The sequence below is a fragment of the Pelodiscus sinensis genome, chromosome 17, assembly GCF_049634645.1.
Source record: "Pelodiscus sinensis isolate JC-2024 chromosome 17, ASM4963464v1, whole genome shotgun sequence".
In the NCBI taxonomy this organism is placed as follows: Eukaryota; Metazoa; Chordata; order Testudines; family Trionychidae; genus Pelodiscus; species Pelodiscus sinensis.
The window spans coordinates 20,560,232-20,587,246 of NC_134727.1; the positions used below are offsets into that span (position 1 = coordinate 20,560,232).

Below are 27,015 nucleotides of genomic sequence, written 5' to 3' on the forward strand. Positions count from 1 at the left end.
GAAGTGAATGAAGCTTGACTAAAATTTGTAAAATGCTTTGAGAGCCTCAACAAAAATCCCATTTTATTTAACAGTCATCTGGCACAGGCACAAGACATTTGAATAAGGCCTTGCAGCATGACAATAGCTTAACTGAAATTAATGTTTCCATTAGACTTTTCCTGGCTCCCCACCTTTTTTGTTAGTTAATCACGACATGGGCCCCAGCTCTAAATCAGTATGAGAAAATATTGCACAGATATGAAACAAAAAAATCTTTGTTTTTCCATCTGTGGCTCATCTCATTTAAAATCACCGCATTCCTATCTGGTGGGAATGGAAAGAGTTATAATTTTCTGAAAGGATTTCACTTCTGTCTCCCTATATTCTTCAAAACCTGGAATTAAGGATGGGTATTAAACAAAGAATGGCCCTTTAAGTAGCCTAGGTCTTTAGGAATTCTTACCCATATATGGCTTTGTGCCAGCGATAGTGATGACCTGCGTCCCTTTAGTTAGTATGGTAGCAATATTGAAATCCGTGATGTGCACGTGTCCTGAAAAAAAGAAATTGGAGTTAATAAATAATTCATTTCCATTTTGTGTTCAATTCTAGTGCTATGAGTAGATTTTAAAACCCAGATGTAACCTGATTTATGCATTCTTAAATGGTATGAAGGTTTGGAGGGGAAATGGGGTTTCATTTGTAACATAACCTTTTTTACAATATCCCTTTTGGCATTCAGTGCAAAACACTTGTTGAAAAGAAACAAAATACATCTTATATTTTTCAAGTACTTTCAAGTAGGAATAAGAGATCCTCCGGAAAAGAGCTTATTTTCTGGAGGATCGCGTCCAGATTGGCGCTTTTCTCCGGCTTATCTACAAGCCGGAAAAAAGCGGCAGCCATGTTAATGCAAATGCCGCGGGGGATATTTAAATCCCCCGCGGATTTGCCTATTCCAAAGTGCTACATTAGCATCCCTATTACAGAATACGGGCCAATGTAGACACAGCCCCAGTGTTTAAATGGTCCAGCCATCTCATTCAGTTGAACCAGGATCCTTCTTGGAGACCCTGAAGTGCTTGTATAGAAGGGGATCCAACTTATCAGGTATAATTCATAGGGAACAAAATTCTTCCAAGTGAGCCCAAAGCCCCCAAACTTTATTAAACAAGAGGTGCACAAAGCTCTTTTATTTATAGTTGGAGTAAAATGCAAGTATAGAATGATTCCAGCCAGTTTAATAGCTGGAACATTGGAGTACTGTAATGTGCTCTGGATGAACCTCCTTATTAGACTACTCAAAAACTAAAGCTAAGGCAGAATGTGGCAGCCTGATTATTAAGCACGTTCATATGGGAAGCACCTTTGATTTTGAAATTATTCATGCTTTTACAAATCTAGTCTAAATAAATATATTAATGGGAATCATTTGTATTTCTTGATGCATACAGGTAACTCCCACAAATGGGAGAACAAACCACATTAAGGGCCTTTACGACTCCCCTTTTCATTTTGTCTTGAATCATTACAAATAAGAGACCTGATTCAAGGTAAATTCATTTCTTGGCATGTTTCATATGCAAGGGTAACTGAGTGAGGTTAGTAGCCTGGAATGTGCAGGAAGTCTGATTAGATGATTTGATGGTCCCTACTGGCTTTGACTCTCAAATTTGTTGTCATGTTTCAATATGATGGTGAAATGTATGACCTCAGAACAGTGTTACACACTCAAAGAAGACACCCAAGATGTTTCACACTACCAAGAAAGAATGTTACCCACACCTCTCCTGATCTTGTTCCGCTATCCTAGTGACTGTCAACTGGCACAGCCAGAATTGTAGCACATTTCTAGGGTCTTCAGCAAACTCTGAGAGAACATTCCTTTAAAGTTCCACTGTTTCCATATGTTTGAGCACTGACCTTCTAGCCAAGCTAAAACTTTGCCCTTTTATAGCCTCATGTATTTAATATGTCTTGACATTTTGCTCCAGCAGGATGTAGCTAGGACTGCACCAAACATTTCTCTATTGATGAAATCTTAGCAGTAAAACTGGGAAGTTTGTTAAGTGTGGTGAAATCTACTGTTGGGGTTGTGGATGGAGGAATCTCACTGGGAAATATTGGCCAAGTTTTTCTCCTCTCTCACAATTGCCAATTTCATTGTTACTTCTCAGGAAATAGTCACAGCCATTCCCCTGAAAACTACAAAAGTAAATAAAAAGGAAGGGTGGTAACTTCTGGAGGGATAGGAAGGCAGGTGGTTGGTTGTAATTGTCTTGTTCCTGAGGGTTCAAGAAAATTATAGGTGAGTGAAAACCAATACAGGAACTCCAGGGCTGGCAGTCACTGGTGAGCAGAGCATAGGGACCTGTAGGTTAAAGGGATAGAATCACCATCTTCTAGCTTGAGTGAATAAATCAAACTGCTCCTCTCAAAAGGGAGGAGGATCCCCCCCCCCCCCAAAAGGGAATGGGTGGGCTTCTCAGTGAGAGCAGCAGCAGTACCTTGCCCAAGGAGGCAGGAACACACAGCTCTCTGGTCAGAAACAAGTCATATGTTAAAATTATTATGGTGATTGTATTTGACCCATTGTATTAAAGCTAGTAAATGGGTAACTATTATTACTGAGAACTCATTCTGTACTGACCTGAGCCTTTTATCTCAGCATTCTAATCTTGGCAACATTGGCTTTCCCAGCAGAAGGCATGCAACACGGATTTCCCAGCAGAAGGCATGCAAAATTTGTTGTTTAAAATTTCAGGCAACCTAACACAAGGGTTTTGTACTTGCCAAGAATTTGTTCACCTGGCTGTTCCCCTCCTTTTGTTTCCACCCACCTCCTCTTCTATCTCTGATGCATTTGTATTCTTGCAGTCCCTTTGTACGTTTCTGACTCCTGGCTAAATTCGGAACTATAATTATGGAGCAGGCAAATTAATCCGCCCATTTTCTGCTGTGCTGCTTCAATCCAAAGAAGGGCACTTTAAGGTAATATTGCTCCCCACAATAGCAACAGCACATGCTATCTAACCTAAATGCCACTATGGCATAAGGAAGGCAGATACATTAAGGGTGAAATCACTGCACCCACCTAGAACCTGAATATTTGCTCTGTGTGCAAGGAGCACAGGGCAGTAAGGGAGCATCTCCTGAAGCCTGAGCTAACAAGCACAGCCCCCTGTATCACTTGAAGGTGTTGCTGGGGCCATCAGAATGGCATAAATATGGCAATATAACTTACCCCCAACAGTCTTCCTGCTATGCAGCCTTTTCATAGAATCATAGAACCATAGAGCTGGAAGAGACCTCAGGCGGTCATCAAGTCCAGCCCCCTGCTCTAGGCAGGACCAATCCCAACTAAATCAACCCGGCCAGGGCTTTGTCAAGCCAAGACTTAAACAGCATCCTATGTGGAGTCTGAGCCAACATCCTTCCTGTAGCATAGAAGGGCTGTTCAGGCACACTCCATATGGCTGCTTCGTGCAAACACCCACCGCAAGGCTCTCTTCACTGCAGTGATTTTCACCTTTTGACACCCAGTGGGTTGTTAAGGGCTTTCAGTGAAGTCCTGGGTGTGGGTGCCCTCAACTCCCACTAAGTTCAAGCACCTCCTGAAAGATGCTGAACCTATCAGTCCCCAAAGAGTTCAGTGGGATACATAGAGCTAAGCACCTGACAGCAATAGAGTCTTCATCAGGAAGCGCAAGCTTCATAGTGAGGTTCTGCTTCACAGACTCCCCAGCCTCTTTACTGAAACAAAATGATTGTTGAATTGCTTCCCCTTCCTTTACCACAGAGATCAACCCACCCCTGTAAAAACGTCCACCTCTATTCACCGAATTACGGGCTCAGGAAATCAAACCTTATTACCTATGCATAGCTGGACGGATGCTCTGGAGACTCCCGGCCCGGGAACAGACTGGTATGGCCCCCCCTTGGCGCTGTTGCACATACACCCTGAGTCACATGCCATGTTCAAAAGACGGCTCAGTTGACGGGGCCAGCAGGAGCACGGAAGCCACCGGACACGCCGGGCCCAGCAGGAGCGCAGGAACTGCTGGGTATGCCGGGGTCAGGAAGGAAGCTGCTGGGAGGGCGGAGGGCCCCGGAGGCGTGTCACTAGAGGCCCAGGCAGCTGAGACCGGAACCCAGGCGCCAGAACGGAGACAGTCACCGCAGGTGTTGGAGCAGGTTATTCCTACATCCAGAGGAAACATCCGACGGAGGAGCATCTAAGCCCCGTAGGAAGTGGTTCCAAGACGGGGGTGTCGAGAAGGACGCCAACACCCCCGAGAGGGGTGGTGAGTGACCAACATGTGGCTCATCATTCGGGTAAGGTCTGCACAGCCTCACCTTAGGGTCCTGGGGCTGAAGCTCGGGAGTGGGAGAGGGCCCAAGTTTCCCTACCCAACCTAAACTGACTGTCGATAAGGCCGAGAAGACGGAACATTGAGAGGGACCTTTTTTTTTTTCTCCTTCTTACTACTGAACTCTGGCGAGTGACGGAAGAAGGGACGCCCAAAGCGGGAGCGGACTATCGCCCGTTAGCAGCTAGCCATGGTAAAGGGACAGGTGGCTCGTAGGGGGGTAGGCTACCATGCTTGTGGTCTGGCCTTGGTACACGAATAAGCCTCTCCCCGGTGACTTGTGGGTCTAGAGCAAACCCGGGATCGGAGCCTCCGTGCCACCGAGGGCACCCTGATCCTATATACCCCACGGGTGGGGGTGGGTACGTGACAAAGAGCAAAAAGAGAGACTCTTAATAATGAGTTTCTTGCCTGACATACAAAATGAACTTAAACAACAAATGGTCTGGTAGCACTTTACAGACTAACAAAACATGAAGATGGTATCATGAGGTTTCATGGGCACAGCCCACTTCTTCAGATGACCGGTGCTCATGATACCATCTACATGTTTTGTTAGTCTATAAAGTGCTACCAGACCATTTGTTATTTTTTAAGTTTATCCTGTGCAGACTAATTTGGCTACCCCCTGAAGCGTCTGACACAAAATGGTGTTATATGCATCTCCACGATCCTGGCTAAATATTTATTGTGAAGCCAGAATAGAGCTACTTGATACAGATACTCTGTGGATTATTGGGTAAATTAAAAACCAAAAACTCAGAGCATAAGAGACTTTCTCAAGATCATGTAATGAGTTAAGATTACCTTCTAGGTAGATGACTGTTTAATAAATGTTCAAAAAAATCCATGAGAATCATTAAAAAATTAGAAAACCTGCCTTACAGTGATAGACTCAAGGAGCTCGGTCTATTTATCTTACCACAGAATGGTTCAGGGTGACCAGATTATCATCTGTCTAGCAGAAAAAGGTATAATACGATCCAATTGCTGGAAATTGACGCTAATGAACACTCTGGAAATAAGGTGAAATTTGTTTAAAAAGGGTGAGTAATGAACCAAGTTCATGGTGGGTTCTCCCCATTTTTAAATCAAGTCTGGATAATTTTTTCTAAATAATATACTCTAGGAATTCTTTTGTGGATATTCTCTGACCTATGTGATACAAGAGGTCAGACAACAATTCTTTCTAGGTTTAGACTCTAAGGGTATGTCTACACTACCCCGCTAGTTCAAACTAGCGGGGTAATGTAGGCATACCGCACTTGCAAATGAAGCCCGGGATTTGAATTTCATAAGCATAAGCCGGGCGCCGCCATTTTTAAATCCCGGCTAGTTCGAACCCCGTGCCGCGCGGCTACACGCGGCACGGAGTAGCTAGTTAGGATTAGGCTTCTAATCCGAACTAGCTGTACTCCTCGTGGAATGAGGAGTACAGCTAGTTCGGATTAGAAGCCTAATCCGAACTAGCTACTCCGTGCCGCGTGTAGCCGCGCGGCACGGGGTTCGAACTAGCCGGGATTTAAAAATGGCGGCGCCCGGCTTATGCAAATGAAACCCGGGAAATTCAAATCCCGGGCTTCATTTGCAAGTGCGGTATGCCTACATTACCCTCCTAGTTCGAATTAGGAGGGTAGTGTAGACATACCCTAAGAAAATAGAAACAAAATCAGAGCTTCAGCAGAGGAAAGTGAAGATGAGTATCCAACAGGAAGTCCTAAATGGACAACATTAAGCTTATTTAATTGACAGAGCTTAGATTGCAAACCCCTTGGGGAAGGGACCATATTTTTGTTAGGTGTGTGAACAGTGCCTGATATTATGAATCCTCAGCATACTTTTTTCTGCACTGATGTAATACAAATAATAGATTAGGCAAGAAAGGTAGATAAGCTTTCTTCCAAACAGTGCCTGAGTATAAAGGGCATGGGGTTACAGATCACGGGTTAATATATCCATCTTCAACAGGAGAGGACACTGCTGAATAACTCAAAAAAAAAAACCCACCCTTAAAAACAGCAAATAGTCTAGTAAAACTTTAAAGACTAACAAAACATGTAGATGGTATCATGAGTTTTCGTGGGCAAAACCCACTTCTTCAGATGACCGGAGTATAATGAGTCCAGATCCAAGGATAAATAAGGGAAGGGCGGGGAGGAGGGGAAAAAGGGGGAGAGAGAAAAAAAAGAGAGAGACAGTGAGTAGATAAAACTTTAAAAACAACAATTAGTCTAGTAGCACTTCAAAGACTAACAAAACATGAAGATGGTGAGTAGATAGTTCAAGTAGTTACAGGAGTCTGTTAAGAACCATTAACACCTCCATTGGTTGGTTGGTTAAGTTATTAAAAGGTGGAAGATAGTGTGTGAGCCATCCAGTATCCCTGTTTAGACCATTGGCATAAGAATTAAACTTGTGATTGAAGTTAAGTTCCAACCCTTCTCTTTGTATTTGACTTGTGGAATTGGCCTGAAACAAAACTGCAACTTGAAGATCCATTAATGAGTGTCCAGGAAGATTAAAGTGTTCTCCAAGAGGTTTTTGTGTGTTGCCTTTTTGGATATCTGATTTGTGTCCATGAATTCTTTCCTGTAGTCTAGAGATTGTCCATTTTGGCCAATATACGAGGCAGTGGGGCATTGCTGGCATTTGATGGTATAGATCACATTAGTGGATGTGAAGTTAAATGAGCCTTTGATTTGGTGGCTGATGTCATTGGGTCCAGTGATGAAATCGTTAGTATAGATGTGTGTGCAGAGTTGGCAACCAACCAAACAATGGAAGTGCTAATGGTTCTTAACAGACTCCTGTAACTACTAGAACTATCTACTCACCATCTACATGTTTTGTTAGGTCTTTGAAGTGCTACTAGACTAATTGTAGTTTTTTAAGTTTTATCTACTTACTGTCTCTCTTGTTCTTCCTCCCCGTTCCCTTTTCTCCCCCCTACCTTCCCTTATTTATCCTTGGATCTGGACTCATTACACTCTGGTCATCTGAAGAAGTGGATTTTTCCCACGAAAACTCATGATCCCATCTACATGTTTTGTTAGTCTTTAAAGTGCTGCCGGACTATTTGTTGTTTTTAAGTTTTTCCTGTTACAGACTAACTTGGCTACCCCTTCTGAAGCTTTTTAACTCCAAAAAGTCACTTTCTGGAGCTTTAGGTATTTCACATTCCACCGACAGCCTGCCTGGCTTGGGACTAGAGAACATGGTTCTCTGCACAGATTGCTATAGAGCAATCTGCTAATAAAGCTTATCTGCTAAGAGCACTCTGAAGGCCACACCACACTCAGTGCCTAAGTGATCTGTAGGGTTAGCGCTGACAGAAGCACAGACTTCCTTCTGGACACTGAGAGACTTCAGTTCAGCTTGATTTTGATGGAAGAAAGCAAAGCTTAAGGAGCCATTGTCCCTCTGGCCTGCCATCTGCACTGCTGGAAGAACATGACTGAGATGTCAGAGCACATCTATCAGTTGCTGACTAATTAGCAGACAGAACATGTGTTGCCTGTACCGATCCAACTTCTAAAATCAGCCAGAGCACCCCAGCACGGAATCCTTGGAGAGCACTTGAAGGAGGAGCTACGCAGAGATGAGACAAATGCCTGATTCTTTTCGCATCCTTGTGTCAGCTTTTATTCTCCCTGCCACTCTCATCTCCTCTTTGTAAGAAATCACATTAATATATTTGAATTATAGATGCTATTATTATTATTATAGTTCAGTCTTTGAGATTCTGAGCTAGATTCCATGCTTCTCTAGACGTATCATTTATTTGAAGGGATTCATTTAAACACATCACACGTTTGCTGGAAACTTTTAGCCTCTCAAGGGCTCAGATTGATTGGAATGCTAAGCTGGAAGCAGGGTTCTGAAAGCCAAAAATGTTGCAGGGCCCCATAACATAATAAACGGTATCAATTCACTCCTGAATACGTGTGGCTAGGGCTGTAGCTACAGTGTAATAGTTGCAGCCAGTTCTTTCCATCTATGGCTGCTGCTGGAAATGTCAGAGCTAAGACACCCTAAGTGTGAACAAAATGTTTAAAGCTCTCCAAACTAAAAGATCAGATTTGTCTTCATGGCTTGCCAGCACAGTTCACCTTGGAAACTTACAGGTAAATCCCAAACTGGCGTTACCAGAAAAGGATCTTGGTTTCACGCTAGGATCTACTGATTTCACATATGTGAGATGAGGAATTAGTATAATTCAGCACCAATAAGAAAATTGATAATGTGTAATGTGATGATAGGTATTTCCATTGATTAGGAATAAGTGAAATCTGAAAAAGAAAGCCCTATCTACAAAGAGCAAATGATAGTTACAGAATAGTCAAGGCTTTCCTAGCCCAGTTAAAGGTTAAAATAAATAAAAACAGTTTTGCCCTTTGTAACCCAAACACTAATCCCTTTCAGTGAGGAAGTAGAGTTTAGTTATGGAAATATATTTCACAGATGTACAGTTTGGCTAAAGGCCTACATTGCACTGAATGGATGCCCAAAGCTAGACAGATGGCAAGCAGAATCAAAATTAATACACTTAAGGCCAGATTTTTTAAAGATAAGTATTTGCCTGAAGAAGAAGTTAGCTGACTAGTGGGACTTTCAGAAGCATCTATTTGCATCTTTAAGCACTTAGGGTATGTCTACACTTACAGCCTAATTCGAACTAGGGCTGCAAATGTAGGCATTCGGAATTGCAAATCAAGCCCAGGATTTAAATATCCCACGCTTGATTTGCATCTTCCCGGCCAGGCGCCATTTTTGAAATGTACAAGCCCTAAGTAACTGCCCACGTCTACATGCGGCAGTGAAATGGGCGTTCTAAATAAAGCCCTATTTCGAACTACCTGTTATTCCTCATGCAATGAGGTTTAACAGGTAATTCGAACTAGAGCTTTATTTCAAACGCCCATTTCACTGCCGCGTGTAGACGTGGGCAGTTACTTCGGGCTTGTACATTTCAAAAATGGCACCCGGCCGGGAAGATGCAAATCAAGCGTGGGATATTTAAATCCTGGGCATGATTTGCAATTCCGAATGCCTACATTTGCAGCCCAAGTTCGAATTAGGCTGCAAGTGTAGACATACCCTCAGATACCTTTTAAAATCTGACCCCTATGCTTAAAGGAAGAACTAAAACCACCAAAACAGAAAGAACATTTGTGAGCAGAGGACAAAGTTTTCCTCAGACTATCTCCACAAAGCACAGGCATAAATTCGGCAAAGTAACATGAGATGGAACTAGAGTAGGCAGTTCCATCTCAAACGAAAAGAGCCACTGGAAAACAAGCAACATCAACCAATCTAAATATAGATACAGATGCTGCAAGAACAATTGCTCAGGGGAAAACAAAAATGTAAGCTATAGGTAAAAAGCTTTTTGCACGCATGAATAGAATTACACACCTCTGCTGCCATAGCGAAGCAAACACTGGGAGAGAAACCACAGAGCAGAAAATCAGGTGGGCACTGGAGTTAAGGAAGTAACTCCAGAAAAGAACACTCCGGAACAAATCCATCATCGTCCTGAACCAATTACAATTTCAGACTGAACTCAAGATGGGGCCAAGAAATCAGTCCCAATCGCACAGACATTAAGGAAGTTCGCAGTTATCTTAATGCCAAGCAGAACATGATCCCAGTTCCAAGCACCACTTTCTACTGCGAAATATTTAACCCAGTTTTGGATCTGAATTTAATGTTCATGCCTCTCGGTAATTTGACCCTATAAAGCCCAATCCTATGGGGGTAGTGATCATTTTTAATTACCATCAGTTTCATCAGGAGAGGCAGGCACTCCGAAGCTTCTCCATAGAAAGAAGGAAAAACCTCTATAAAGTGGGCTGCGTATGGAAAAGAGGAACAAGAGAACAAAGGCAGCACTTAGGGTACGTCTAAACTACATGGCTCCGTCGACGGAGCCATGTAGATTTGTTGTTTTGGCAAAGTCAAATGAAGCCGCGATTTAAATGATCACGGCTTCATTTAAATTTACATGGCTGCCGCGCTGAGCCGACAAACAGCTGATCAACTGTTTGTCCGCTCAGCGCGCTAGTCTGGACGCTCCCCTGCCGACATCAAAGCCCTTTGTCGGCAGTCCCGGTAAACCTCATCCCACGAGGAATAACGGGGCTGCCGACAAAGGGCTTTGATGTCGGCAGGGGAGCGTCCAGACTAGTGCGCTGAGCGGACAAACAGTTGATCAGCTGTTTGTCGGCTCAGCGCGGCAGCCATGTAAATTTAAATGAAGCCGCGATCATTTAAATTGCGGCTTCATTTGACTTTGCCTATGTGTCTAATATACATGCCTCTGACAACAGAGGCATGTAGTCTAGACACAGCCTTAGAGTCAAATGCCATATAAGACTGACACCTCTTGGGTCACAACATCAAAATACTCCATCACTCTTGCAATTGGGGATAACAGCATCAGCTCCTCAGAAGTAAACTTCACCCCCTACAATCACAGGAGAAAATTGACAGAATAAGACAGTTACATTTTCCGTAACTGGTGTTCTTCAGTATTGCTCATGTCCATTCCATGTTAGGTATGTGTGCTCACCACATACACCAGTGCCGGAAGGTTTTCCCTCAATGGTAACCTTAGGGCTACATCTAGACTACAGGCTTCTGTCGACAAAGAGTGTCTAGACTGCATTATGCGGATCGAAAAATCGATCCACTTTGTCGACAAAGAGCATCCAGACTGGCGGACGCTCTGTCAACAAAAGGCAGCACCCGGAAGTGCTTCTGGAAAGTCACAAGGACAGCCTTAAAGCCCAGGCACCGCTGCATGCTCTTTGCAGAGACGTGTGGTTAAAGGGATCCCCCTGGACAGCCGTTGCTCTGCTTCTGCTTCTGGCTTGCCTACCTCCTAGAGGGAAAGCAAAGCTGCTACAGTTTTTGCTTTGGTTGCCCTGCTTCCTCGGACACCACAGCAGTTTATTTTCTGGGCGGTTTTTTTTTTCGTTTTTTTCTTTTCGCCTTTTATTTGGCCATGGAGTCTGAGCTGCCCCTGGGCAGGCAATGGCCCCACACTGCATACTGCAGCTTCTGCTGCGTCTGCATGACTCTGTCCCATATAGACCTGGACAGCACTGAGGAAAACCTCCTCCGGGATGCAGGAGCTCGACCCTTGCCCCCAAACTTTTTTGGGACAGGCAGATTTGAAGGCACGAGATGAGTTCCGACTGGTGGGACCAGTTCGTCATGGAGCTCTGGGACGACGAACACTGGCTCCGCAACTTCTGGATGCGAAAGGCCATATTCCTGGAGGTGTGTGCCTGGCTCGCCCCTGCTCTGGAACACCAGGACACCCACCTGCAGCCCGCCACCCCCCTGCAGAAGTGGGTTGCAATTGCCCTGTGGAAGCTGGCCACACCCGACAGTTACCACTCCGTGGGGCATCAGTTTGGCGGGGGAAGTCTACTGTCGGGGCCATCTTGATGGAGGTAAGTCACTCTCGAGGGACAGGCTCTGCAGAGTGGGGGAGCTGAGAAAGGGGGACTGCCAGGCAAGGGCAAGAGGGAGTGGGGGATGGAGTGGCACTTGGAGGCCGCTCCTCAGCCACCCCAACACTGATGAGGGGGAAGGGGCATCCTGACAAGGGAAGTTCCCCCCCCCCCCCAAGCGCTTAGGTAACCTGTCTAACTCCCTGGTTTCTGTCTGTCTATTTGTCTCTTGCTGCAAGTGGGGAGGGCCATCAATGCGGAGATGCTGAAGAGGCTCGTCTGTCTCGGGGACCTGGACAACATCATCGCTGGGTTTGCCACCCTTGGATTCCCGAACGGCAGAGGAGCCCTCGATGGGATACACACTGCCCCATCGAACAGCCCAGTTTATACACCAGAAGGGCTACTATTCCATGGTGCTGCAGGCGCTCGGCGACCACCGGGGACACTTTACAGATATTTTGTGTCGGGTGGTCGGGGTGGGCACATGACGCCCGCATATTCAGGAACTCCTACCTGTACCGCAGGTTGCAGGCAGGAACGTTTTTCCCCCTGCAACACCTCGCCCTCGGAGACGTGCAGATGCCAGCGTGCATAGTGGCCGACGCGGCCTACCCCCTGAATGCCGTGGCTCATGAAGCTCTATACCGGCCACCTGGATGGGAGCAAGGAGCTTTTCAACACACATCTTAGCCAGGCTCGCATGCAGGTGGAATGTGCCTTCGGCCGGCTGAAAGGGAGGCTCTGTTGCCTCCTCACAAAGCTGGAGATGGGGGAACGCAACATCCTGGAGGTGGTGGCCACATGTTGCGCCCTCCACAACCTGGTGGAGAGGAAAGGGGAGGCCTTCCTGTCGGGGTTGGGGACAGGTGCTGATGGTGAGGACAGGTCATTTCAGCAGCCCCAGACGGCCGCCATCCGCCAGGCTCACCAGGCTGGTGTCCAAATCCGAGAAGCCCTGAGGGAGGGATTCTCAGAAGGAGCCCACTGACCCTCCCAAGGGCCACCCCTATGGGGGAGTTAGTCTAGCCCACCCCTACCTGTCCCTCCACTACCCTCACTCTCTTCCCATTCAGAACACAGAGAAGACCCACTTTTCTCTGTACACAGAAAATTGCTTTATTACAAACACTAGCAGTAAAGAAAATGCACGAACTGTTGAACAAAACTTTCTCTTTTAACTGTTCACCTGTTTATCCGCACAATAAATGTGTCTGTCAAAAATAAAGACTTTGTAACATAAATCAAATGTCCCTTAACTGGGGTGGTAGGGGACTGAAAACCTGGGGGGAGGAAAGTTCAAGAGGGCCGCTGCTTCCCTGAGCGCAGGGTCCTGCCATCGTCCTCTGTCCTGGCATCGCCAGGGTCTTAGGATCAGGTGGAGTGAGATCTAGTCCTGACCTGGGCAGGACTGGGGGGCAGCTCTTGGGCCTGTGAGGGCTCAGGAGCAGGAGGGGCTGGGGGGGAGGGGGAGCTGAAGGAGCAGGGAGGGAAGAGGGGGAAGGGGGGAAGAGGGGGCTGGAGGAGCAGGGTGAGTAGGGGCCTGGCGTGCAGGAGAAGCGGTGCCTGTGAAAGGGGCAGGCGAGGCAAAGAGCTCCCTCATTGTGGCACAGATCTCCGTGCGCTGCTGGACCAGCTCGTCCAGCAGCCTGGTGCACCACTCGGCCTCTGCCTGCGTCCTTTGCTGGAGGGTCCTGTTGAGGTCCTGCAGGGCCTCAATGTTCTCCCTTAGCAGGTCCATGTAGACCCTCCGGTGCCTGTGGGTGCCACGGGTCCGGGATGGTGGTGGGGCAGGTGTGGTGCTCCCCTGTTGGGTAGAGGGTCCGGCTGTGGAGGAAAATAGGAGGAGACGATCACTCTCTGTGTGCACCCCCTGCTGTCCCCGAGGGCATGCTGTGGCTGTCAGAGGCTCTCCTTTGGACAGGAGACTCAGGGGTGTTACACATGACACCGTGTGTGAATTGGGCAGCAGCCTGAAAGCCTCACGGGGGCCCCACGGTGGCAATGGGGCTAGCTGGCCCTCCACACTGCCAACCCGCCCGTGTGTGGTGACCCCTCAAAGCACTCACCTGATGTTCCCTCCCCGATGTCCACGGATGCCTGGGAGGCCTCTGGGGTCTAGGTGTCTGCTGCTTCCTCTTCCTCCTCTTTCTCCTGGTGCAGCTCTCCCGCCTCTCCTGCCTGGTTTTCCTCCCTCAGGAAGGGTCAGTCCACGATGTGGTGGGGTAACCCGGACTCCACCACACACAGTGGAGTCTGGGCTTCCCCACCACCCAGGCTCTGCTCCAACTCCTCATAGTAAAGGCAGGTCTCGGGGGCTGCCCCGGAGCGGGAGCTCTGGTCCTGGGCCCCGGAATATCCCTGCCGCAGCTCCTTTACCTTGGCCCTGACTTGTGCCATGGTGCGGGGGTGATGCCCTTTGGTGGCCAGTCCCTGGGCTGGGCGCTCATAAATGTCCATATTCCTGCGGCGTGTTTGCAGGGACTGCAGGACTTCTTCCTAGGACCAGAGCTCCAGCAGGTTTTTTATTTCGGGGCCAGACCAGGCTGGTGCCCGCCTTTTGGTGCCTCTGGGTGGGTCCTCCTCTCTGTCCCGAGAAGGGCCAGGGGGACCTTGAGGCTGGGCCATGGCTGGCATGGCTGCTCTGGCTAGCTGCCAGACAACAAGGCTTATCTGGGTGCCTGTGCCTTTAAGAGGCTGTGGCCAGGAACCAAAGATGTGCTGTACCTGTAAAGGCTAGACTGTCCACCAGGACTTCTTCCTGGAGGCCTTTTTTGTGGACAGAACTGGCTCCCTGCGTCTACACACACCTTTTGTTGACATAACTATGTCGACAAAGGCTTTATTCCTCGTAAAAGGATGTTTACAGCTGTTGACAAAACTGCCACGTTCTGTCAACTTACTGTCGACATAACGCGGCGGTAGTGTAGACACAGGTATAGTTTTTGGAGGAGGTTTTGCAACAAATTGATAAATTAAATAGTAATGTCACTGGGACCAGATGGCATTCACCAGAGTTCTGAAAGAACTATGATGTGAAATTACTGACTATGGTTTGTAATCTTTTAAATCAGCTTCTGCATGAATGCCTGGAGGATAGCTAATGTGATGCCAATTTTGCAAAAGGGATATAGAGGTGATCCTGGCAATTACAGGCTGGTAAATCTAACTTCAGTACTGGGCAAACTGGTTGAAACTATAATAAAGAACAGAATTGTTAGACACATAGGCTGCGTCTAGACTGGCATGATTTTGCGCAAATACTTTTAACGGAAAAGTTTCTCCATTAAAAGTATTTGCGCAAGAGCGTGTCTATACTAGCATGTGCCTTTGCGCAAAAGATTTGCTTTTGCGCAAAAGCATCCGTGCCAGTGTAGACACTCTCTTGCGCAAGAAAGCTCCGATGGCCATTTTAGTCATCGGGCTTTCTTGTGCACGAAATTAACTTGTCTGTCTATTCTGGCCCTCTTGCACAAGAATACTTGCTCAAGAGGGCTTATCCCTGAGCGGGAGCGTCAGAGTATTTGCGCAAGAACCACTGATTTTGTACAGTAAAGAGCATCTGCTTTTGCGCAAAATCTTGCCAATCTAGATGCAGCCATAGATTAATATAATTTGTTGGGAAAGAATCAACATGGTTTCGGTAAAGGGAAATCATGCCTCACCAAAATACCAGAATTCCTTGAGGGGGCCAATAAGCGTATGGATAAGGGGGATCCAGTGGATATAGTGCATTTAGATTTCCAGAAAGTCTTTGACAAGATCCCTCACTCTTAATTAAAGTAAGATGTTATGGGATAACAGGGAAAGTCCTCTTATGGGTTGGTAACTGGTTAAAAGACAGGAAACGAATGACAGGAATAAAGGGTCAGTTTGCAGAATGGAGAGGCATAACTAGTGGTGTGCTGCAGGAGTCTGTACTAGAACCAATCCCATTCAACACATATTCAACATAAATAATCTGGAGAAAGGGTAATCAGGGAGGTGGCAAAATTTACAGATGATACAAAATTGTGCAAGAAAGTTAAGTCCACAGCAGACCGTGAAGAGCTTCAAAAGGATCTCCGAAAATGGAGTGAGTGGGCAACAAAATGGCAGATGAAATTCAATGTTGATAAATGCGAAGTAATGCACATTGGAAAACATAATCCCAACTATACACATAGAATCATGGGATCTAGATTAGCTGTTACCACTCATGAGAGAGATCTTGGAGTCATTGTGGATAATTCTTGGAAAAAATCCACTCAATGAAAAAAAGCGAACAGAAATGTTGGGAATCATTTAGCAAGGGATAGATAAGAAGACAGAAGCTATCACGCTGCCTCTCTATAAATTCATGGTACACCCACATCTTGAATACTGGGTGCTGATGTGATCGCCTCATCTCAAAAAAGCTATATTGGAATTGGAAAAGGTTCAGAAAAGGGAACAAAATTATTAGGGGGTCATAATTAGACTGGCTCAGAATGCAGAGGCGGGCAAGCCACTATGAAGCCTGGTTATCTGCCTTTCACTGCTCAAGCTGCATAAGCCAAAGTAGCCTCTGTCACCATTGGCAACAGTCACCTAGGGACAATCAATTCGATCAGAATTGCCAGAATGGAGCAGTGCTCTGTCAACTAGCCTACACAGTATTGCCTTGCCTAGGTCGGCTTCCCCTCTCCAAGACAAGGAGAGGGTAACGCAGGAACCACAATGCTAGCTGGCAGCTCCCCACCACTAGAAGCCTTCTTAGATATTGCCAATAGACCTACTTGTGCCACCTAGGCAATGCAAATGGGCTGGACTGGAAGGGTTCAGAGAGAGAGAGAGAAAGAATCTGGTCCATGTATTTATGCACACCTGTCTCAGGAGGCAGAAGGAAATCCCTGAGTGAGTCAGGCAGAAATGTGCTTTTGTAAAGTAAGGCAAGAAAATTTGTCCTGACAGCGCTTAAATAAATAATTACCCAGCACTCAAAATTAGAGGTCATATGTAAAACGGATACACTCTGGACACAGTGTGATGATGCCAAACAAAGCTAGTTACAAGCTAAAACAATGGCAGTTCTCTATGATTTGCAGCTTCTGCACCAAAACTTATCAAACCTGCAAAGTGATTATGACTTCCATATGATCCATGCTCTGTACAACAGCACGTTGACATACAGGTAGCTCATTGCAAACGCTAATAAAGATTTCTCACAAATGAGTCAGTTACAAAGATTTTCAGCAGATATTCAACTTTTTGAAAGCAATTCAATGGGAATTTTACTGGGGGGGAGGGAAGAGGGGGAAAGTAGAGACTAATATAGGAGACATAAGTGTTCATCTGGAGTTTTGCCTGAGAAAGGATTAAGTAAAGATTAAAATCTATATCCACATTTTAAACAAAAAACTACATTAAAAGAACATTAAGGTTGCAAAGTCAAGCACTCAAGTGTCATGAAATGACAGAATTAAGGTTGTTTGTGCAACCTCTTTTCCCCGCTTTATATATCTGCATTATAATACGGTTTATTATTACATAATCCATGGTGGGAAATTTCAGACCAAATGGGTGAAATGTGACAAAGTTATAAGCAGCTGAAAACAGGATTTGCTAATGAGAAACGGCAATAAACTCTAGACCATTCAGGGTCACCTATAATAATGACTTATTGAAATGTCACTGAATTACAGTAACTGGATGTATTTAAGAATACTAGGTACGTTATGGGACATTAATGCAGAAGAGAGCCACATAGAGTGACCATCCGTCCCGTTTTTACTGGGACCACCCAGTATTTAATCTGTCTTCCAGGCGTCATGACTTTTTTTTTTTTTTTAAAGGGGCTAAATGTCTCATATTTGCATGCCCTCTGCTGGTCCCTAAGTTCCCCAGTCAGCACAACTGCAGCAGCCTCCCATTTGTGGCTGGCAATAAAGCAGATACCAGCACATACTGTCTGGAGTCAGGCAGGGTGCCAAGGGAGAAACATAGAAGAAACCATGCACCCTTCTCAGTCTTCCCTCCCATGGCACCCTAAAGAAGGGGGGGAAGTCTACCAACCTTTCCAGAACATGGAGCTGAAGCCCCGAATGCTGGCATCCCCCCCCCCAAGGGCTGAAACCCCTTTCTCTGGTGCTCCGCCCCCACCGCTGGGTACAGACCCATTCCCTTGACTCGGAGATGAAGGGTGGCCCCAGCCATGGAGCTCAGCCCCTTGCCCAGGTGGCTCCAGCCGTGGGGTTGAAGCCCTGTTCCTGGGCAGTCCCTGAGGCTGAAGCCCCATTCCTCAACAGTCCCTACCCCATCCCATTTCTCCCCCCCTCCCTCCACTGTGGGGCTGGAACCCAGACCAGCAGTTACCGCGAAACAAGGGCACTTACCATGCTCATCCAGTAAGATGTTGTCAGGCTTCATGTCCCTAGAGGTGGCAGAGAAGAGGAAAAGGGATGTCAGCATAGACTGGCAACAAAATGTGACTGTAGAAGCCCCCGGAGAAAGATTTGTGCAAGATATAATAATTTATACAGCACCCGGGTGTGGTGGCACTTTACAGACAGGAGTACGAGATCTGGTATAGCCCAGACTTCCTGAGGTGGGAATATATGGTACTTCTTCCTCTGAATCAGTGATCCTTAACGTAGATATAATTAGATAAATGATAATAAAGAAGAGAAGGCAGGACTAGGGTTCTTAGGATATGATCATGTGGCTGCTTTTTTGCAGTGTGTGGTTCTTGATAGACCTCAATGTAAGTGGTTCCTTTTACTATTAACTCTTGTTTGATCTTACGTAATATTTGTTAGATCCCGGTCCAGCCCTGTTCTCAAAACAGACACCAGTCTGGTGTCAGGGGATCCAACTGCTGAATCTCACAGGCTGTTAAGCTCTCTGGGTCTGGGCAGTGAGTGCTCACTATTCCTAGTTCTGGATCTCAGATGCAGACCCCATTGTGACACTGTATGGAATTTGGGGGACGCTTTAGAACAGTGTGAGTATCAATACTACAGAATGACAATGGGTTATGCCATGTAAGGTATCTGCAAAATTGTTACAATCTGCCAAATGGGATAATCTCATATATTTGTACCCCCCCCCCCGTTTTTGGATTCTGGGTATGTATATACAGTATGTCCGTATTACAACATGCTTCTGGGTAACACCCACAGTTTGATAATGCACTGCCTAGCCTGTTTGATGGCACATCAAGGAAAATCAACTATTCTACTAACCCATTAAGAATAGGCAACGGATATGTCTCAGTAAGGCACGTAGGGGCATGTCTACGGATGGAACTCTAAGCCTTCCAAGCCGTGTGCTGAGCAGCTTATGTTTGGGACAAAGGAAGTAGAAGCCACAAGGCAAAAGGAATATAAAGGGAAACAGCATCTAGGCCTGCCGACGGGGGCAACGCAAAGGGGCCTGGGGCTCTCACCCACTGCCACTGCCATTTCAGCAGTAGCTGGAGCCAAAGACCCTTAAATCACTGCTGGAGCACCAGGCTGTGCACTCTGGGTGGTGGTAAAGGGCACCATGGTCCAGAGGGCTCTGGCTGCACCTGACCCAGCCCCCTTCCATCCTCCCCTTCTAGGAGGATGAAGCTGTCCCCCCCTTATCCTGCTTGCCTAGAGGCCCGTGGAGAGTGTTGGCACCCCTGCCTGCATCTTCTCCATCTTGTCTTCATTCCTGCTCCTGAGCTCTAGAGTAATCTTTCTACAAACAAACCTGAAAAAAAGGACTGAATGGCTATGGATGCGTTCCAGGGACTTTCAAGCCAACAAACCCACCAGTACTGCTAGTTCACTGATAGATTTTGAAGTCTTTATATGTATGTGACTGTTTTGCCATTTAACATCTCTCTTCTTGTTCATTCTTTTCTCTTTATACTAAATCTTTAGTTTTACACATTAAAGGATGGACTGGCAATGTGGCATTTAGGGTAAGATCCAAACCTATCCTGACCTGGTAACCTGGCTGACTCTTTGGGATCAGAAGAACACATATATGTGAGCAGAGTTTTTCAATAGAACTTCTCACTTTACTGGACTTGGGTGCTGGCTGGGGTCAGAGAACTGGAAGGCAATAAAGGGAACAGTGTGATTTTCTTTTTGGCTTCTTGGTAACCAGTGTGGGAGATCAGAAGCACAATTTGTGACTGATTGGAGAGTCTACCTTCCGTACCCCCTCCCTCCCAGTGCTGGGAACATCTGTTCTCCCTTTGGCAGCCTGCCCTAACCTTTGCATTTCCAGTGAGGGCTGCCCCAGGCATGCCTGGTTAAACCCACGCCTGCCACATTCTTGGGCAGTGGCACTTTATAATTCAACCACCTAAAGCAGGGGGTGGGCAATAATCTTTTGTCAGGGGCTGCTTCAGAAATTTGTGAAGTGAGCCTGGGCTGCACCGGAAGGGGCAGAGCCCCAAGAGGAAGGGGCTGGGGCCAGGATACTTCCCTGCTTACCCACCCACAGAACATGGTTAGTCTGGGGGTGGTGGAACATCATTGCACCCCCCAGAGGTTCCCCCTAAGTGCCCATGCCCCTGGTAGTGCAAAGAGACTTCATGCATTCCCCTTTCTGCCCCCAGGCCAATCAGGGCTTGGGGGCGGGGGAGCGTGCAAAGTCTCCTCCTGCCCTGCCAGGAGCATGTGGCGTTTCTCCTTGCAGGGCGGAAGAAACTTCACGCACTTCCCCTGCCTCCAGGCCAATAAGGGCTTGGGGGCAGGGGAGCATGCAAAGTCTCCTTTCACCCTGCCAGGAGCACATGGTACTTCTAAGCACCTCACACTCCTGGCAGGGTGGAGGAAACTCCCCTAATTGGCCTGGTGGCAGGGGAGCGGCAGGGCTTCAATGGGCTGCATCAATCTGTTTGGTGGGACAGATAAGGCAAGCAGGGGCCCTTTTGCCAACCCCTGACCTAAAGTCTGGGAACCAGTGCCTCAGCCCTCTAGAGCTTCCTCCTTGCTTCAAATATAATTGCCAAAGTCCAGCAACTGGAGAAACTCTGGTTTTTACTCTCACACACACTCACCGGTTACAAACCCCTGGAAACCAACAAATAGTCTGATCTCACCCCATTTTGTAAGCCCCCAGGTTTATTTCCTTCTGCCTCTACTCCTCCTTCTGGGTCTTCTAGTCTTGGAGACGAAAAGGCCCCTGGTGTTTAGAGAAGCACCCTTTTCAAAACATACCCTCTCCCAGCCATTCGCCTAGATCTGGTTGGGAGGATTCCATCCTCTCTTTCTCCCGAGACAATCTTCTGTGAAGAGACTCAATGGTCCTGCCGATAGCAAATTTATAGTTTCCCTAGGGCAGAGCCATTCAATGCTAATTGTCCATGATGTCTCTGTTACCCAATCACAGAAATGTAGGAATGGACGGGACCCCAGGAAGTCATCAAGTCTAAACTCCTGCATAGAGGCAGGACCAAGAACACTATATTATCCTTGACAGGTGTTTGTCCACCTGTTTTTAAAAACTTCCAGTGATGGAGAGTCCACAACTTCCCTCAAAAGCCTATTCAGAGCTTAACTAGCCTGACAGAAAGTTACTTCTTTTCCTATTTTCAGTGGACACGGAGAAATAGCTGTAATATGTGTCATATTCTCTTTATTACAGCCCTTAACATATCTACATATCTGAAGACTCACAAGGGCTTCCCCATAGTCTTTATTTTTCAGGACTAAACATGCCCAGTTATTTTACCTTTTCTCTCTTAGGTCAGGTTCTCAACCTTCTACCATTTTTGCTGCTCTCCTTTGGACACTCCAATTTTTTCACATTTTTCCTAACTGGTGGCACTCAGAACTGGACCGAGTAGTCCCTATATAACCCTGACAGTACAAAACAGGGGTCCAATTACCTCCCATATCTTACATATGACATTCCTGTGAATACACCCCAGAATATTAATCTTATCATTGACTTATGTACCTTATCATTGACTCATTTTCAATTTGTGATCCTCTGTCACCTCCAGATCTCTTTCAGCAGTACTATTTATCCTCCATTTGTAATTGTGCATTAGATTTTTCCTTCCTGTTTTGCTCTTGACTGTAATAAATTTCATCTTACTGATTTCAGACTGATTCTCCAATGTGTCAAATTCTAATCCTGTCCTCCAAAGTTCTTGCAACTTCTCTGACCTTAGTGCCATTCACAAATTTTCCACTCAATTATCCATGCTTTCCAGGCATAATTCTTGCTACAAAATGGATGGTCTAATTCACAATTATTAACAACTACAAATAGCATTCCTGAAACCAAATAAAATCCATAATTAGACACAGACCTATTCCCCAGTGCATCACAGTATTGTACTAAGAAGTGTTCCCTGTTCGCATAGTTGAGTAATATTTTGGAACAAAAAAAGCTCTGTTTACTTTGGAGTGTTTGAAGCAGACCACCTTTGGATTCGCAAACCCAAACAGGAGACACTAATGAAGCAGAATTGGGATATACAGCTGCATACATTACAGTATGACAGTGTAATTATTCAGGAAGACATATTTGTTCAAAGCTTTCAAATGATGAAATGAAAAATGTGATCACACATTGCTAGACATTTTAAAAATTGAGACACAGGGGGAAAACTGGTTTAAAATGCACTGGAATAGTTTCTGCTTTCATTCATTATATTTCACAATGAGTGATTAGTTATACAAGTCCATTTTGGCTTAATATGAATTATATTTCAAGCATAAGGAATACATACCCTAAAACTATGGTGGTAAAGATTTTATTGAGAGACACAAAGAATGGCCAAAATAAAAACTCTAGATAACAACAGTCCAGACTTTCAGTGAATTTGAATCGGAATACAGTGTTTTAGGCCTAAAGAAGGGACAGATAGATAACAAGAGAAAGATGTGTACCACTTGAATTAGTTGTGCACTTCCTCTCCATGGGTAAAAAATCACACATTTAGAGGCTAAGAAAAGAGTATATTCATGATTTAAATGACATTTAAACCCCCAAAACAAGGCTTAAATCTGACATAGGATTTACACTGTCCCTCTGCACAGGGGCAAATTTCATCCCCTAAGGAGGAGAATAGAGCTGATCACTAAGCCTGGAATATTATCAACAACATTTCACAGCAGACAAACTTTCAGAGAAGAAAGAGAACAGAAGCAGCACCTGATATCAAGGGAACAATAAGGAGGACACAGTGGTCCATGTAATTTACAAAGTTTCAAGATGCACTGTGTTTATCTTCCTAAAATTGGGTTAATTACTTATTTAATCATAAGAATTTTTGTAATTATTTCAAAGCCTGAATTTTCCAACTGTGTAATGGCTTTTTCAATTGCCCAGGAGGTTGACTATTCATAACTATGTTTATCAAGAGGAATAGCCAAAAGGGAACTTCCAGCCAGATGGAGTAAGAATTTCCCAGAAGCAGGGAAATATTTGCTAGTAACCATGTGGATTACTCTAATATGCCATCTATAAAAATTCATTCCATAGCCAAGTTCATTCCATAGCCATTCTGCTCTATGCAGACTGAATAACAGGACTAACTATGGTGGTGTTTTTTGTGATGTGAAAACCCGACCTTTCAAAACATTTCACACATTGCAATGCAAAAAATGGTAGGGGTCAGGTACTAATGATTTTTACCTGCCACCCAGAAGGATGTAAACAGATTTTACAAGATACTTTATGGCTCTTGAAGATCAATGCAAATTTATTCAAGTGATGGTTTTAATTCATTTTTATGAAACCAACACAATTCTGGTTGCTGAAGGGTGAAACAACAATAAAATAACCTGAACCTATACCAATATAGTGCCTTTTGTCAAAAAGTACTTTTGCAAAACAGCAACCTTATATGCAAACAATACACAAGAATTGCTTTATCCATCAATGAAATGCAATCAACTCATGGGTCTAACTGAGGAGCTTTTTAACAATTCTCAGCAACAGTGCAGCACAGGAAATGAGGAATACTCTATCCAGCTGGAACTATTGGGGAATTTAGGATTGCAGAAGGCAATTACTTAAGCTTGAGCCAGGACAGTGGAGTAAACACCCCTGAATCTTTGGAATATCTTGAGAAAGGCCTGTTGATTGAAGCTCTCCATCTGTCCATAAACCAAGGACAGAGTGATCACAGAAGTGAGACAAGTTTGACAACTACCTGCTAAACTGCCTTAACCTTGTCCATCAGAGACAGACTACTAGGGTGAGATGGAACACTCACTCTCTATGGTCCGTTCATTCCATAGCCATTCTGCTCTATGCAGACTGAATAATGGGACCAACTGTGGTGGTGTTTTTTGTCATGTGAAAACCCATCCTTTAAAACATTTCACACAAATTACTAAATATCCACATTGTAAATGTTTATTCCCTGCTGATCTGGGCCGAGCTGTGTTGTATATTTGTAGCCTGATTAAACTGAATATTTATTTGGTAATTAATTTTAAGATAGAGTTTTGTATTTTGAGAAGACAACTGCATTATACTCATAAGTATTTTACCATCTATTTTTAGTTTTTAACTGATGTTTTCAATGCAAGTTATAATATATGTACTTGGATGTCTTTATCTGTTTGGGCTTTTATTAAACATTTTTTTGGAAGAGGAGAAATAGCACAGACTGCTCATGGGGGTGCTATTCTACCATGTTTTCCATCCCCTTTTTATTATCTGTTTCTTACACACACATACCACAAGAGGGTAAATCTCTCTACCTTTATGTCAGATAGCAGTCTAGCCATACTACTGAATACATCTTACCTTAGGAAATTACACAGAATTTGAGCTAACAACAAGAGAAATACCAGGAGATAAAGAAAAAGAAATGCACAAAACTCTGTATAAAGTGAATAAGTGTAAGGGAAAAAAAAAACATTCCATCCAAAGAGTTTTTGTCTTGTCAGTAGAAAAACTATTTCCATTACCTATGTGGAAAGGAAATACTCCCTACTGCAAGAGAAAACTCACAACTGATATTCCTGCTGTATACAGCTGATTGACTTTACAAGACATTATCTGGGTTTAATAGGCTAATTACACCATATCCCTCACCTGCTCTGGGACTAAGCCATGCACCTTGACATTTAATACAGCATATGGAAATCACAAAGAGCACCATTCAACCACCATACAACCCTTTAACTGCCAAGTGCTTTCAATCAGGCCCACAGTTTCAATTAGAACAATTTATAGGACTAGGATTTAGAATTTTTAAATGTAATCTAGTAAAAAAAAAAAAGTATGGTTCACAAAGTCATCTGTGTGAGAAAAAAACGGGTATAATCACAATACTAATCATTGGCACTGGGACAGCATCTTTCATATAAACAACTCACAATGATTCACAAACAACAACTGACTACATCTTACCCTGTGGGAGGGTAAGAGATATATAACAATCTCTTCGTCACCACTGAACTGCCACTGTCAAGGTCAAATAGGCTTTTTCTTTTTTTAAAACAAAGCAAAAACGCCCAAGACCACAGCTTAGACCACAAAGGCCCAGATTTTCAAAACTGTGGATTATTGGTAAATGAAAACATGTCTATCATGTTGTCAATAATTATTTTTAAAATAGATTTTTTTTCTTAAAAAAAAATCACAAAAAAAACTGGGCTCTTATCTGAATCTATTAAATGAAAACGCCTTCAACATTTTTTAAATATTTAATTAAAATAACTTCTTTTTTTTACCAAGTTTAGTCAGGTTAAACAATTTATTCCCATTGAATTCAGTTCTAATCTCACTCACTCTGGTATATAATCTGAGGTCCCACCAGTGTCAGTGAAATCAGAATCAATCTCTAATGTCTACACATTAATTAACACTTTCCACTTTCCTTAAAAATACATGCATCAACATTTGAAGCCATCAGTCTTTGTCTTTGCTGCCCTGGCACAGTGTTACTCATACAAAGTAAATAATTATCTTCATGTCTCCTGAGATTCCCAATTACAGTTGCAGTACTCTCCGCTCCGTCTATCAATTTAATGTCATCACCTTGGGATACAGTGAAAATTATACAACCTGCAAAATGTTGCAATTGGCCAAGGATGTTTCATCGTATTACAAGTACCTCAAACAAGTCCAGCTGCACCTCAGACTGCATGTCATACTCTTTAAGAGAGGATTCTGCCTCCTGTGAATGTTGTTGGAGCAGAGAAGCCGTTTTTTTCAGGGCTCAGTGCATTTATTCTAAGGCATTGAGAAGCCACGGCTCATCTGAACTGTTGCTTGGCTGTGTGGCCATTCCCAGCTCTCTAGATATGGTGTGCTCATGCCACTGGAATTCTGAATATAATGTAATTTTCCATTGTGGATGCAGAAAGTGGACAGAAATTGAAGTCAAATGGGAGTTTTCTTCTAATTTAGGGTCACCATCTTGCCCCAAGCCTTAGGAGCCACACGTCACATTTGTTATGAGCCTCAGATATACCTGAAGAGTCATCCTGTGGTGGCCCAGATGCGGAAACACAGGCTGCAATGAACACTGTTGTTCCATTAAAAAAAGGCAGAGTGTGCCCTAAGGCTAGCACAAAGTTCTACAGCACATATGCTTGGATGCTGACCATGACACATCTTTTGATCTGTAAACAGTGTATGATTGCTCTGAAGACACTTGAAGAAAATAAATATGGCATCTGAGATGGTATTTCCTGCAGTCACTTTTCTGACTATGGGCTAGGACTTGGCCTAGTGTAAGCCAAGATCAAATGTAGGCACATCACTGCAATTTGTAGGAAACCGCCTAAGCCAATAATCAAACAAATACTCGCTGGACTTTATTCAGGGCAAGTTTCAATGACGTTAGATTTAGACCCGTTTCATGTTGTGTTTCTTCCTTCTACAATGCAGATTGTAGGGATTAGTGTGTATTTCTAAAGAGTGTTTATTGGAAAGATAAAACGATATACTGAACTCTGCAGTCAATTTGGGGGAAAAAAAACCATGTGAATGGGGAGAAATGTTTTCTGCCCCAGAATATATCCTTTCTGCTAAAGGTCTGATGAAAGCTAGTAAGCAAACAACTCACCAAAGGCAAGCAGCTCCCAGTTAGTGCATGTATGTGTGCAGCGTTTAGCCATCCCCCAATGAACTGCAGATTTTCATATAGACAGAATGATAAACAAGGCCTGACTGGTTTAGTTTAGTTTTTCCCTTGCCATTAAAAGATGGTTTGAATTCCAACAGAGTTGTGAATACAAGTTAACCACATGAGATACGTCCATGGAAGGTCCTGTGAAAGTTGGACT

At 44.6% G+C, this 27,015-nt stretch overlaps 1 protein-coding gene across 2 annotated transcripts in view; it reads right to left on the reverse strand.

Annotated features, from left to right (window-relative positions):
* Positions 1–27,015, reverse strand: part of STK32A (serine/threonine kinase 32A) — a 104,109-nt gene that overhangs the window by 24,856 nt on the left and 52,238 nt on the right. For both annotated transcript variants that reach the window (XM_075900288.1, XM_075900287.1), the window contains exons 7-8: positions 18,166–18,203; positions 446–535 (exon numbers count right to left, since the gene is read on the reverse strand). In XM_075900288.1, coding sequence (XP_075756403.1) covers positions 446–535; positions 18,166–18,203 — 128 coding nt within the window. The remainder of the gene's footprint in view (positions 1–445; positions 536–18,165; positions 18,204–27,015) is intronic.